The sequence below is a fragment of the Pleuronectes platessa genome, chromosome 9 (genome assembly GCF_947347685.1).
Source record: "Pleuronectes platessa chromosome 9, fPlePla1.1, whole genome shotgun sequence".
In the NCBI taxonomy this organism is placed as follows: domain Eukaryota; kingdom Metazoa; phylum Chordata; class Actinopteri; order Pleuronectiformes; family Pleuronectidae; genus Pleuronectes; species Pleuronectes platessa.
The window spans coordinates 21,128,024-21,141,786 of record NC_070634.1 but is presented as its reverse complement, the minus strand read 5'-3'; the positions used below and the strand labels follow the sequence as shown (position 1 = coordinate 21,141,786).

General features: G+C 41.5%; 2 protein-coding genes across 2 annotated transcripts; one reads left to right on the top strand and one right to left on the bottom strand.

The window, feature by feature from the left end:
• Window positions 1-592: 592 nt before the first annotated feature.
• On the top strand, window positions 593-9,635 carry axdnd1 (axonemal dynein light chain domain containing 1). The gene is made up of 26 exons (XM_053430785.1): window positions 593-662; window positions 1,313-1,470; window positions 1,545-1,648; window positions 1,907-2,000; window positions 2,203-2,288; window positions 2,402-2,458; window positions 2,629-2,737; window positions 2,897-3,018; window positions 3,242-3,382; window positions 3,588-3,692; window positions 4,093-4,213; window positions 4,594-4,695; window positions 4,828-4,994; window positions 5,196-5,265; window positions 5,865-6,099; window positions 6,190-6,406; window positions 6,764-6,857; window positions 7,159-7,373; window positions 7,571-7,658; window positions 7,780-7,923; window positions 8,199-8,282; window positions 8,365-8,406; window positions 8,530-8,631; window positions 8,768-8,859; window positions 9,285-9,424; window positions 9,520-9,635. Exons 1-26 carry the CDS (start codon window positions 593-595, stop codon window positions 9,633-9,635), a joined length of 3,075 nt encoding a protein of 1,024 aa, XP_053286760.1.
• Window positions 9,636-10,265: 630 nt separating this feature from the next.
• On the bottom strand, window positions 10,266-13,079 carry nphs2 (NPHS2 stomatin family member, podocin). Its single transcript, XM_053430960.1, has 7 exons — window positions 12,782-13,079; window positions 12,423-12,526; window positions 12,264-12,336; window positions 12,044-12,126; window positions 11,568-11,827; window positions 10,840-10,918; window positions 10,266-10,478 (listed from the first exon to the last, which is right to left on the bottom strand). The coding sequence occupies exons 1-7, from the start codon at window positions 13,077-13,079 to the stop codon at window positions 10,266-10,268; spliced, it is 1,110 nt and encodes a 369-aa protein (XP_053286935.1).
• Window positions 13,080-13,763: the final 684 nt, after the last annotated feature.

The window sequence follows — 13,763 nt, the reverse complement described above, 5'->3', positions numbered from 1 at the left end:
ATATATAACATTTATTTATTTAATCATACATTTTCAATTATTAAATGGTTGATATCTCGACATCGATGCCTCATTAAATGCTTAAAGGTTTATTTACAGTATTATATTGTCCTTTTAATTAATTTAAAATGAATGAATTATAGATATGATCTCCTCCACATTACTCTAATAAATAAATTATATATATATAATAAAAGATAATATCCAGAGTCAATGTAAATAGTGACACAAATAAGAAGCGGTACAAATATATCAAACAAGAAATATTGAATTAAATAAAAGATAAATTAAGGAATAATCGAACAGTAAAATCTAGTGTATTATTATTATTGTTGTTGATAATATTCTAAATATTTAAATCTATTTAAAATCCTTTTTTACAACTAACCAGTACAACTTAGACAACACACAGAGATGTTTCCATAGCAACCGGACCAGGAAGTGGAGGCCGCGGGATCAGTCGCAGTCTGGACTTTGAGAAGTTTATTCTAATTATTCTAATTAAAAATTCGAATCCCTCGAATGACTTGATCACAGTTTGATCATAGAGTCGCTGGAGCCTTGAGGGTCACTCCTCCACCGTCAGAACCCGATGTCTGCGTCCGTCAGAGCCGCTTCAGCGCCGAGCTCATCGAGGCCGGAGCCGGTGATGGACCCCAGAGGTGAGGGGGGGAGGTTAGCATGAAGCTAACAGGGGGATGCTACACTGACACAAGATCTGTGTGTGCGTCTGTTCGTGTGTGTGTGTGTCTGTCTGTCTGTCTGTCTGTCTCTCTCTCTCTCTCTCTCTCTCTCTCTCTCTCTCTCTCTCTCTCTCTCTCTCTCTCTCTCTCTACCTGTATTAAAAGTCCTCATCTTGATTATCTGTGTTAATCAATGCAGATGGAAGTTGAATATAAAAGATGTTGGATATGAAAATAAGACCAAAGGGCTAAATGGAAATTTAAACAAAAAAAAAAGCCTTAATGTGATATTTTCTTTTGTTTACACTTCATTGCCTGACAAACCAAATAAGTAACAGAAGACTGAAGTGTTAAGTTCTGTTTAGTTAATTTCAGGCACCATATGAATACAAAATACTTAAATAATTTTTTTTAAATACGTGTAAGGTGTGATAAGAACCAGTGAGTTCTAATATGAACAACAAAAACATGAAATACAAAACATACAAAATCTTCAATTCAGGTTACAAGTGTCAAATGTCCTTGTTCCTGATTCAAGAAATATCTGTTATTATACGGAAAGCTCAAACAGTGGGAGAGGTACCATCCCCTCCTACGGGTCACAGTCTTATTATTAAATTTTTTCTCAGCAGCAGAACTGAATTTCCGGATACCAGCTGAGAGCAGGAACATGCAGCTTCCTTCATTCAACAACCAGCTGGTCCCAGATGAGCTGCTGGTCAGCCTCAGCTCCACTGTCTGCACCAGGAGCACGCTGGGCCACACGGCACACCATCGCCACTGCAAGGTACATTCAATCCTACTGTATATGAGAGGGCTATCTCACACCAGTGCTCCTAAAGATGACCTTGTGTTTCAAAGGGCTGTGGAATCAGACGGCCGGACGCAGTCTGGCATCACCCGCTCGGACGCAAGAAATACAGACACTTCCTGGAGCAGCCAACGTCCCTGACCGGAGCAGGCAGGTCTGAACCTGAAAGTCACAAATTACACATTTCTGCATGTGTACTCTACAAGTTTAATTTAGATTTTGTATTTTATAAACTGAACATCCAGTAAATCCAAACTTATTGTAGGTTTCTCTTTAATCAGCTGATTCAATAACAAGAATATAGAATGAGGGTAACATGAAAAGTCTTGAAAAGTCTGAAATTTGTCTTTCTGTGATCCACAGATGAACTAAGGAAACTGAATGTGTGTATATTTGTTTGGTGTCAATACAGAGATATTTCGTTCCTGTGTGATGCCATGGTAACCCAGAGGAAGACGACACCCCTCCCACCCCTGACCGACAGGAACAGCATTGGTGACACACAGGTAATTTATTTTAACTTATTCTATGAATTGCTTTTATTGGAAGACATAAACAGATTTAAACGATATTCCTACTTTGAGATCAGGTTCACGTGGTTTTATTGTTGTAATTCGGTTACAGTTCTGAGTTAAACTTAAGTCCCATTCTATGCATCCACCCTAGTATAAAGTATGAGGGGATAACTGCAGCCACTTTGTCTTCCAGAACCTGAGTATCTCAGACAGTCTGATACCAGAGGAATATCACGTTGTGAAAAACAAGGGGCTGCGAGGCCTCGAGTTCTACGAGGAGTGAGTGTGCTTCCTTATGTTCACCCACTTGGTTACTTCTGTACACTCATCCTATCGTTGTCAAATAGAAATCTGGTTTGTCTGTGAACTCTCATGTTGTATCTCTTGCTCAGTGCATTTACAGTTCAGCTGCAGGATGACGAACACAAGCTGCGGGTCTTTCCATCACTGTGAGTTTTAAATTATAAACCTTTGTTGAATAGTCTTTACCAGGAGATTTTGCTGTCTGAATTAGAACAGCCTAATAAATGGAATCGATGGTAAGATAAGGGATGAATGTCGTGAAGGGAACGTGAACTGAGAAGCGTTACAGATCGGTGTGTATGATCTGTGTGTCCAGGAGGCCCAGCGGCAGATTAGAAGTGGTCCAGCTGATGAGGATGATGGACGACATGCTGGAGAAGGCTGGAGTGGATCAGCAGAGTGAACAGCTGACGCAGCTCTCCCAGGTAGAGGCTGGGTGCCTCTGCTTGAAGCACCGACTCAAATCAAACACCAACACGACTAAACAACTAAACAAAAACAAACATTTCCAACCACAACCTATTTAGATGAATAACATTTTGTGTAGCAGTCCTTTTTTAACCTTGCCATGGAATGTCTTACAGATGGAGGGTCTGCTGGAGCTGGTGCAGGTTGAGCAGAACATCTACAACATTGTTTTCCATGAAGTGATCAGGCAGGTCAGCGTGGGCTGTGCTGAGAGGGGACAGCTGCTTGCCAAGCTCAGGTGAGCAGCCGGCCACATCGGGATAGCATCTAACTTAACCTTGGCACTTAGTGGAGTTTAATGAGCCTTATGACCAAATATAGATGTAAACAAGAACAGATACAAATAAAGCAGTCCCATATAAAATGAATATAAACTGGATTATCCTTTTGTGAGCTTTTTTATGAACTGTCTATGACCCTGGACGCCTTTTTCTCAGCAGCCCTTGTGTTTGTGTATCCAGACAGCGCTACCAGTCCCTGCTGGAGCGAATGCCCCGCTGCCTGAAGGCCCTGCACACTGAGGCAGTGGCACAGAGGGCTCTGGACCGCCGGCTCACTGAAGAGATCCACCACATCAAGACATCCATCCAGCAGCTCAGCACGTACGTAGGTCGGGGTCTGGCAGCCGGGTCACGACTCACGATGGAGGAAATCACATAATTATACTGGACTACGTTGGTGTGATTTTATTTTAAGAGGAAAAGAATAAATGCAAGGAAGGAAAATAAAAGCACGAATTAACAGGTGTGAATATGGAAATGAATGTGCTCATATCTGAGGAAATTTGTGTTTATGTGTTCTTCACAGGGAACTGTTCAAGATCAGAGACCGCGATGCCTCGGTTTCCCAGCAGGTGGAGTTCACTCACAGGCAGCTCGCGGAGGAACTTGATCAGACTCACACCAACTCAGGGTCAGATCCTCGTTACACTCACAGAACCTGACCTACCTCCACAGAGCTGAGTCCAGACTGGATCTGAGTACATGAATAAATTAACCAGCTTAAACTTAATGAATTAAATTTTTCTGATTACAATTATAAATGTATGATAATATACATTTATCAGTTATTTATTTTACCTGTAGTATGGTGCATTCATGTAGTAGTTTACAAATGAGGGTGAGTGTATGCTTAATTATCCAAACATTTTTATTTAAGATTTAACGACCTGTTATGAGAAAGTAAAAAGATCATTTCTATAAATGTTTTCCTCAGAGCTGAAACCTAAGTTCTGCATGAATTCAGTAACATGAGCCAAAGAATAAAAACGTGGCAGAGTGTTCCCTCTGTAATGTTCCTGTGCTCTTCTCAGTGTGGTCCAGGGTTACCACGAGCTGTATGAGCCGCAGAGAGGTCGCCTCGAGGCTCAGATGCTTCAGATGACTGAGGAGAGAGACTCGTGGAGTCAGCTCACCTTCTGCTTCGCCCTCAAGGTGTGTGAGCCATGATCTTACAGCAGGACTCACCTTCTGTTGTGTGGTGGCAGGGTGAGATGATGGTCTAAGTAACAGGTTTACTGAATCTGGAGGAATAATGGCTTAAAGTTGATACAAACATGTGAAGTGTTTTTTCTTAATGGTAGCGAGAGGAGCTTGAGCCAGTCTCAGCTAACATTGGGCGAGAAACAGGGTACATCCTGGCAGACATATAGAGACAAACAACCATTCACACAAGTCGATAAATATTAGGGAGAACATGAAAACTCCACACAGAAACAGTGCTGACCACTGGATCACCATGCCACCCTTAGTAGAGTCAATATTACTTAAAGTTGATCCAAACATGTGAAGTAAGCTTTATCTCCGGTTGTCAGGTGATCAGTGTGAAGAAGCTGGAGCTGGTGCGTCGGCTGCATGTCCACGAGCAGAGCTGGTTTAAAACAGCAGAGCACTGCATCCTCTACCTCACTTCAAAGGTAAAGCAGTTCCTCCTCCTTTACCCTCTCTGTATGACCCATGAAAAACACTAAACTCCACACTTATCTTGTTGTAAGTATTCCTGGTGGTTCAGTTACACCCTGACTATGACAGTGATCATCCTGTTGTAGGACACAGAAGACATGAACATCATCATGGAGCTTTCTGACAACTGGAAAGAGCAGCTGATGGCTTTCGTGTCCCAGATGAAGAAGAGTGACCACGCTCAGTTTGAAGAGATGGATGCCATCCAGCAAGACATCACCAAGTGGATCTCCTTCTGCACAGCACAGAACCAGTAGGACAAGTTACCAAAGAAGTTTATTTACTATTCTATCATTACCTAGTGCTGTTGTAAAATAAAACTTAAATATAATTTTCAAAAGCAGTAACCACCTTTTATTGGCACTTGATTCAGTGCCCAGTATATTTAGGCAAAGTCCCTGAGAAGAATTGTTTATGTGTGAAATCTGCCAATAATGTTTTTCTGTGTTTCAAGGTGTCCTGACTCCAAATATGAGAACGTTACACTGGGAAAGATTCATGTTGATTTGAACCAGTGGTCAACTGTAAGACAACACATTTACTTTGTGTGTCTGTGGTCATTGTGCTTTTATCTACCTGATGTTTCTCACTTTGATCATTCACATGAAGTCTCTTATTTCTGACATCTTTCTGATTTATGATCTCACTGTCATCATGTGTTCAATCTGTTTCCACAGTCGTGTTTTTGATCCAATCACATCATCTCATCACTTTCCTCTGTCAGCATCAGCCTCATCTCTCTGAGTTATTATCACTTGTCACATCAGATCCATGTTATCTAAGCTGTCACCTGTTTGCTGTATTTCACCTCTTTTCCATCTCATCTGTCTCATATGTGTCCAGCACCAATCACTTGTTATTTAGCGCTGTCATCTGTTTTAAAACCTGAGGCATCAAAAATTATTGAATGTCCTATGTAGATGTCTTTTCACAGTAGCAGAGCATTAAACACTTCATGTCGAAACATTCTTCTGACCAGTATTTCTCTCTCATTTAGATTTCTTTAGATTTAATTGCAAATATTTAGTGGATCTGCTTTATTAGTATGTTTTGATCTTTCAAAATGTTCAGTGAACAGCCAAGTGTCTTCTGAAGTCTGCCTCTGTCTGCTGTCTCTCTTCAGATCTTGGCCCAACAGTGTGAGCGATACCAAGGGGAGGAGCTGTTTGGCTGCCAGCAGACACTGGGCGAGCTCGGCTGTGTCCAGGAGAGATGGCTGAACATGAGCGCTCAGCTGCTCAGGAGACACTCCTCTCCTGACCGTGAACCTCCGATAGGTGAGGCGGCCCTAAGTGAGCTGGTCAGGGTCCTGCCTGAGCTCCTTAAACGACTGGACACACAAGCCAGTGGAGAAACTGGTGAGAGCCAACACCTTCTCTGATTTGAATGTCTATAGACTCTTTTGTAGCGGAGAATCCTCGAGATACTGACCGGTGTTTCTGTTTCAGGCGTCCATGGAAAGATCATGTCACTGCTCGGGGATATGGAGTCTTGGGTGTCCAAGCTTGACTCAGCCATTCGCCAGCCAGAGACGATGTATGTCTCCGATTGGCTGAAGCTCGAGCAGGCACTGTGCATTTGGCAGAGTTTGGCTGAGGAGGCCTTGAAGAACGAGATGAGAGAAGGAAAAGGGAACGAAAGGGAACAAGATGAGCCCGATGTGTAGTACGTTGTTCCTTCAGTGGCAGAGCAAGTTATTATATCAAAGGTTCCATTCGTACAGTATTCTTTCATCAGGTCAAAATAACTTGTTAAACAATGGATTTCATTTGAAGACTGATGCCTTGTTTAACAGCATTTTGTAAATGTTGACCTCTGTGATATTGAATGTTCCTCAGCTCAAGACAGTTAGCAGTTTGAGTTTTTTAGTTTATCTAGACAAACCGAGTCTCTAAGCTTTTCTGAACACATTATATTCATTGTTTTTACAGTTTTATTAATGAGAAAATGAACTTTAACTATTCCCTGGTAGTTTTTTTGTCATCGCTGTCAACTGTCTGTTGTGTTTGCTTGTTCAAATAGTAAAGAGACAGAAGACATGTTGGATAAAGTGAAGGAGTTTATAAACAGCCTGTCCAACACCACCGATGGTGAGAACCAGGGACTCAGTGAGGAGGTGAGTACCAACCAGGTTCAGTCCAACTGTCAAGTGAGGTTTGCACCCAGTTTGAAAATGTTTTGCGAAAAGTCCATTGTCACTTAAATGTCTCACATCAAGTGGAACAAACATATCAGCCTCATGAATTGTGAGGATGTTATAAAGATTTTCGGTTTGGGCACCTCATATAGGTGACACAAATTTGGGAAAACTGATACTTTAAATATTTTAGAATTTTATTTTCATCATTTTAATATCAAAAGATCGACTGTAATATTACAAGCTGCTGTCTTGTTTTTCATTGTATCTTCCCGACCAGGTCAGTTCTCTTCACATGGCTCAGACCCGCTGGATGTTGGATCTGTTGCTCCTCATGGTACCTGACCATAGAGAGGACCAGGACCAGGACCAGGACCAGGATCAGGTCCATGAACAGGAACACCAATTAATTACAAACATCTCACCGCAGACACTGGATACGGATGCCAAGTTCCTGACCCAGAAACTGAACTATTTTTCCAAATACATCTCCAGGTACCAGAAGTTGTTACCTGCTACCCTGCTAACCAGAGTTACTAACAATTAGTTTGTAGTCAAATAAACAGACGTTGTTGTCTGACACAAGCATTGAACTGAATCAGAATAAAGATAGGAGTGAACAAAACAAAGAAAAAAATGCGGAAATATGTTTAGTGACTTTAAGATTTAAAATGTATGTGTCTTGACTTTAGCTTTTACAAGTTGATTCTGGAGGAGACGACTTTTCCATATCAAGCTGAGGATGAAAATGACATGAATGACTCGTGTAGAAAGCTGCAGGTAAACAACGGTCTCATCAAGAACATTCCACCAGGGGGCGCCATACTAAAGTACAACGCATGCTCGGCCCTGCAAACCTACATAATGTGGTGCATGTGTTTGGTCCTGTGTATGTTCTCAGAGGGAATGCGTTGATTGGGTGCAGACCTGTGTCATCCTGCTCTCGGGGGTGAAGGGGGGTCAGGTGGAGCTGCCTGTGAGCCAATCTGCCACTTCCTCCAGGAGTGATGTGTCAGCTTCCCCAGCAGACAGCAGTGGGACTGTGGTGAGGACTCAACTCAAATATAACCAGCATGAAAGTATGAAATTGATAACTGGTCAAAGAGAACATATTTTAATGAAGATGAGCGGGGCTGTTGTTACTTATATATTATAAATTGAAATAATAATTATCATTATTTAAACATCAGATTTTAAAAGCATGATGTACTTTTTTCAGGATCAAAAGCCACCGTTGTTTTACTGTTTATCATGATGCCTGTGTGTGTGTATGTGTGTGTGTGTGTGTGTGTGTGTGTGTGTGTGTGTGTGTGTTTACAGGTAAACAAAGAGGTTTCAGCAAAGCATACAACATACAGTGAGGTTACAGATGTCAAAGATGAGACTGAGGCGGAACCAAGAGAAGTCAGTTATTTATTTTGGATAAAAGCTGCTGATGATGATGATGATGATGGTGATGATGGTGCTGTTCCTCTTTTGTTCACAGAGCACAACTGACGGACATGAAATAAAACAAGAAGTTTGTGAGGTATTAAAGCATCTATGAAGTGTACTTTGATAAGTCAGTTGTGTGCCAATTGTAAAAATAAAAAAACTGATACAAAACAAAAACTGATCTGAAAAATATCTTGGTATTGTTTTTGTCCTGCAGGGGGAGCTAATGGTTTGTGAAACACCAGTGGTGAAGCTGATCGGCTATGATGGAAACATAACACAAAGAAAGCTGGGGGAGAACAGAGTCCACCTGAGAGAGGTGGGACAAGTAAACCACACACATAATTAGTATGTATTGACCTGAAAACATTTCTCTGACCGTCCGTCTGTCTGTGTGTCTGTGTGCGTGTGTGTGTGTGTGTGTGTGTGTGTGTGTGTGTGTGTGTGTGTGTCAGATTGATGAACTGGTTGTGTGTCCAGCAACAGATAAAGCTCAGAAAGCTTTTAGTGATCTGACCACAGTAGGAGTCCTGCAACAGGAACTGCAGTAAGTTCAATGTTCCAATAGCTCTATAGGACACTTGTATTTTTGGAATATTACCAATACTATGTGATAATATACACAGATCAGCTTTTGGTCTATAAATAAAGAACTATTATTTTCTGTTTTTTAACTCATGTTATCTTCATGTTCTTCTTTTATTGTTTTGACTGTTTTGTGCTGATTTGAACACTCTTCTATCTCTTTTTTAGTTTAATTGATTTTTTGTTAAGAATAAGAAATGGTAAACAATTACCACAACTTTGCAGATTAATTAGGATCCTGTCAGAAGGTCAACACAATAATAAATCAATTTTTTTCTGGCAAGTTTAGTAACGATCAGTCGTTGTCGAAATAACTTTGTTGAAAGTCCACGCATCAGCTAAGTTCCTTTTGTTGGACATCTTGATTCCTCTCTGTGTGTGTGACAGTGATTCTGAGCTGCGGGTCCAGAGCTCTGAACAGCGAGCCCTGAAGGCCGAGGAGGCCCTGCAGGCAGCCCTGGAGAAGATTCAGGACCTGGAGAGACAACTGCAGGGTCGGCCCAGTCTGGAGCCCAAAAGTATTGAAGGTAAACAACACATTTGTAATGGCTTTTAATTGAGGAGGAGAAGCAGGAACAGGCAGTGTAGAGGAAGTACAGGTCTCTCTCTGTTTGTGCTGCAGAGAAAAAGAAAACACCGCCACCTTCTCCACCACCAGAAAAACTCCCAGCTCCTCTAAAGAAAACAGCTCCTGAGGCCAAACCAACAAGCACCACCAGAAGGACCAAGAAACGCTGATGTGAGGGCTAATTAGAAGAGGCTGCAACTCCCTCTGGACGTTTATGTTTGGAACACGACCAGAGAGGAATGCAGCAACAAGCAAGTTGTTAAGATTCCATGGCTGCTGTATGAAAATAACTATCACTTAGTGCTACTACAATTTGTGTAGTGGTTTGATGTGGCTTCATTGAACCTCATTATACTTTTGATGTTAAAAAAAAAAGGCATGCACTTTTCCCTAAAAAAATAGTTAATATTTATATTTCAGAGAGTGCGACTTTTCAGGATCTTTATTTTTGCAGTGAATTGGGATTTTGTTGTTATTTGAATGCACCTAATGAGCAGGCTGGACAATACCAATGTGCACTAGAACCATAGTTTTAAAGTTTCACAAAAAAGAACAAAACTCAATAATTGTATATTTACCAGGACTGAACATTATTTCCTGTAAGTGACATCTGGTTTACAAGACATGTAATTTTCTGTTTAAACAGAAGCTTAATTTACCAACAGTAGAGGCTCAGGTGTTTTAAGGGAAATGTTTTCAAATAAAAAGTTATATCACAAATCTTGTCCAACTCATCAATCACTTTATCTGTTGTTGTTGATAACAATAAAAATAATAAAATGGTATTTATTCACAATCTGTCACATCATTGGTGAGTCTGTTTCCCGCTCCCCCTCTGTCATTGTCCCTTCTTCCTCCACAGCAGGAGGAGGCGGAGGAGGAGGTAGAGATGAGGAGTCAGAGGTCACACTGAGGAGATCTGGGGGGAATGGAAGGACCAGGGCTGGATGGAGGTGACGGAAGGAGGCCCTGAACCCCTCCCAGGCAGCTGATTCCACTTCTGTTGCTTTTACCTGGAGGAGAGAAGCTCTGCTGTTTGTAACCAAACACTTTGGACCATTACCTCAATAGAAGTCAGAAGTAAAGAACCCATACTTTACAGGCTTTACTGCCAACTGGTTTGCTTTGCCTTTTGCCACTCTCTAGTTTATACGACTAGTGGAAGCTGCCAAAGTTAAGAAATGTTCTAACGATAAAGTTCACAAAGCTTTAATTATAGTATTTCCAAATGATGTGCAGATAATGCTAATAATAATAGAGTTCTTGAGTTTGCTAAATGCTATTCTTGATAATAAATAAAAAACAACCCACAAACAATTGCAAAGCAGCAATAGAAGATAATTACAATATTAAAAAGGTGCTCTTGTCACTTACTCTGGCCTGTTGTTGTCTCTTGGCCTCGGCCTCAGCAGCCAGACTCTGTTGTAACTCCACAGGAAAACTGAGCTCGTCTCTGACAGAAAATCAAACACGAGCACAACCCATTGTGGTTTGGAGGATTTACACATCTCAACATGACTTTTTTCAGTTTTCCTGGAAAAATCGTTGAATGCAGAGGAAATAGATGCTTCGCACACAGATCGGTAGCAGAGTTATCTCCTTGTTTTGTGCCTTTCCTTCAAAATCATCTAGATTCTCCATTTTAAGCATCATCCCCTGTGCCAGCATCAGGGTGGCTGGAGGCATTATCGGTTGTCCATCCATCCCATATTATCTCAAAGGTCAAGGTCACTTTGAACAGATAAAACTATTGTTTTGCCTTGTGAACGTGTTATTTTAAGACAACATGAGAGAATCCTTTTAAATTTGGCACAAATGTTGTCTTAGACTCAGATTAATTGATTCGATTTTGCTGGTCAAAGTTTTGAATATGATATCTCAATTTCTTCAAAAAAGACCAACTGTCAGTTGGACTCAAAGATGAACTGATTGGATGTTATAAATGTGTATGTAGACTGCACTGGTTGTCAGAGGCATTCAACTGCTGGGCTGTAATTCCAATGAAATGCTGTCACTAACTGGGGTTAGGATGCTTAAGAAGGTGAGTTTCAACCCTATACTAATTACAGAATCTGTTGGGATTTCACTCTCCTCAGTCTTACATGTCTGCTCTCTCCACTCGGATGCCCCAGCGACAGGCGACAGAGTCAACAGCAGCTTGTATCTGCTGAGCGATCCTCCTCCTGTGCTGTAGGATGTGGCTGAAAGTGTGTTGGGCGAGAACGTCTCTGACTGCTGCCTGGACCAGAGTCTGCAGAACCGTGGTCAGACTGGACAGGGCCGTGCAGCACAGAGCCACGTTCTCGATCTGGTAATAACACACGGCGCTCAGCTCTGGCCTCACCAAGTCCTTTGTCACCACCTGCATACACACATGTACTGTCTGGTAAAATGCTTACTTTAATCACAATCCTTTAACGTTAATTTTTTTTGAATGTAGTCCTACTATGGTTTAAAGTTGCCGGTTATGTAAAAGTTTCATCTCAGGGCTCAGGGGAAGCAACGATTATTTACAGTCATTTTCACATATGTAGCTAAATGTGAATATACATCAGTTGTGTGTTTCATTGTTCTGTACCGTGTGATGAGGAACCTTCAGCATCTTCAGTCGGATGTCAACCTTGTGACAAACATCAAGGAGAGGGAGATAGAAAAGAAGACCTGGGTAGAGGAAAGAGAAAGATTTGATCAAAAGATTTATAAACTGAATTATTGTGTCGTTTTTTTCCTTTCGGACTTTTGAGCGATACAAAAAATGTACATCACAGACATTATCTTTGTTTAAAGCATATTAAAACCTGGGCCTCTGGGTCTTTCACGCAGTAGGTGGCCGAGTCTGAAGATCACAGCCCTCTCGTGCTCTCTAACTACCTGTCAATCAAAACAGAAGACATCAGTCCGTCCACATAAATGGAAACATATGAACGTTTCAGTTTGGTCTGTGGTGCAGTTTGTACTTTGAAACAGAACCAAATGGACAGAGGGAGGAAGAGGAGAACCAGAGCCAATGCGAGGGCCATCAGCAGCCACTCAAACACTCCCAGGTCCATGCGCCTCAAACCTGCAGAGAGCCACAGTTAATGGTAAGAAGCACTTCAACGTCTGCATGGAAATAAAGACAATATTAACAATTAACTCAACTCAGATATTAACTCCAAAAGTGGAGAAAAGATATTAAACAACTTCTAAGAAAGACAACTTTAAAATAGACTTTTACTTCTGCCATAAAAAGTGTAAACATAACAAAATGCAACATAATCAGTAATAAAGAACATAAATGAGGATCTGTCAGGATTCTCCTCAGGCTTCAATTTACCATCTTCCTGCTCTGCTGCCTCCAGGAGCACCATGTTCTCCTCCTTGACCTCATCATCCCTCACTCTGTCTATGTCCACCACAGTTGATTTCAACTTCACCTCCACCTCCTGTTCGGCCTTCACGTCGTTTGTCTTTGGCTTCTCTTTCCGAGGCTTCTCTTTCCTTCCCTCTGGGGCCCGGCCTGCCTTCGACGGCCTTTGCCGGTGACTCCTGGGAGGAACCACGGCTCCCCTCTCAGTCTCCTCCTTGGAGGTCATTCTGGAATCGGGCAGGTGGACGTTTGAGGAGTTGTCCATGTCGGCTGGAGGCTCAGCAGTAAAGACTACAGAAGCGCAGAGGAAGGAAAAATTGTGGAGCTGTGAGGTGCTTCTTCTGGCTGGAGTGTCTGGAGCCGTCTACTGTGGTAATGAGACACGATATGTTGGTGGTGAATCCGGGGATTTGATGGTGGGAGTGTAGGATGGCAGTGGGAGTGCCACACGAGACCAACTCTCTTTTGAAATATTTCTGTTTTCAACATTAGTGAGCATGAAATCAAATGTTTGTCAAAGATAATAAAATGAAAATCATTAAAACCATCTCTGTCATTTTTACCCCTGATTTAAAATTGCCCTATTTGATAGAAAAGCAGTTTATTCCAGTATTATTCTGTTTTATTTATCAATTCTTATCCAGATGTACCAAAAAGGGTAAGAAATAATTATAGATTACAATCTATTTATCCCCAAACATGTGTGTTTTCTTAGCCAGTGGAGCTGAAGGATTGAGTGTGTCTTCACAGGGAATGTGCAGACTCAGCTTCTCCTTTTCAAATAGCTGACACAGTTTTTACAGTTTAATTAACCTGGAAGTCAATTCATGTACCCATCTGTAATCGAAATCACGAGTCTAATTGTGTCCAAACCATTATAAGGACCTCTTCACTCAACTGTGGAGAGTTTATGGGATGAAATGGCAATAACCATGATAGGCCTCCACAC

Coding starts and splice junctions, on each gene's coding strand:
- axdnd1 (XM_053430785.1), top strand. CDS start 593: ATGTCTGCGTCCGTCAGAGCCGCTTCAGCGCCGAGCTCATCGAGGCCG. Junction 7,374..7,570: donor TTTTCCAAATACATCTCCAG/GTACCAGAAGTT, acceptor TCTTGACTTTAG/CTTTTACAAGTTGATTCTGG. Junction 7,659..7,779: donor ACTCGTGTAGAAAGCTGCAG/GTAAACAACGGT, acceptor GTATGTTCTCAG/AGGGAATGCGTTGATTGGGT.
- nphs2 (XM_053430960.1), bottom strand. CDS start 13,079: ATGGACAACTCCTCAAACGTCCACCTGCCCGATTCCAGAATGACCTCC. Junction 12,337..12,422: donor CCATTTGGTTCTGTTTCAAA/GTACAAACTGCA, acceptor TTTGATTGACAG/GTAGTTAGAGAGCACGAGAG. Junction 11,828..12,043: donor TGAAGGTTCCTCATCACACG/GTACAGAACAAT, acceptor GTGTGTATGCAG/GTGGTGACAAAGGACTTGGT.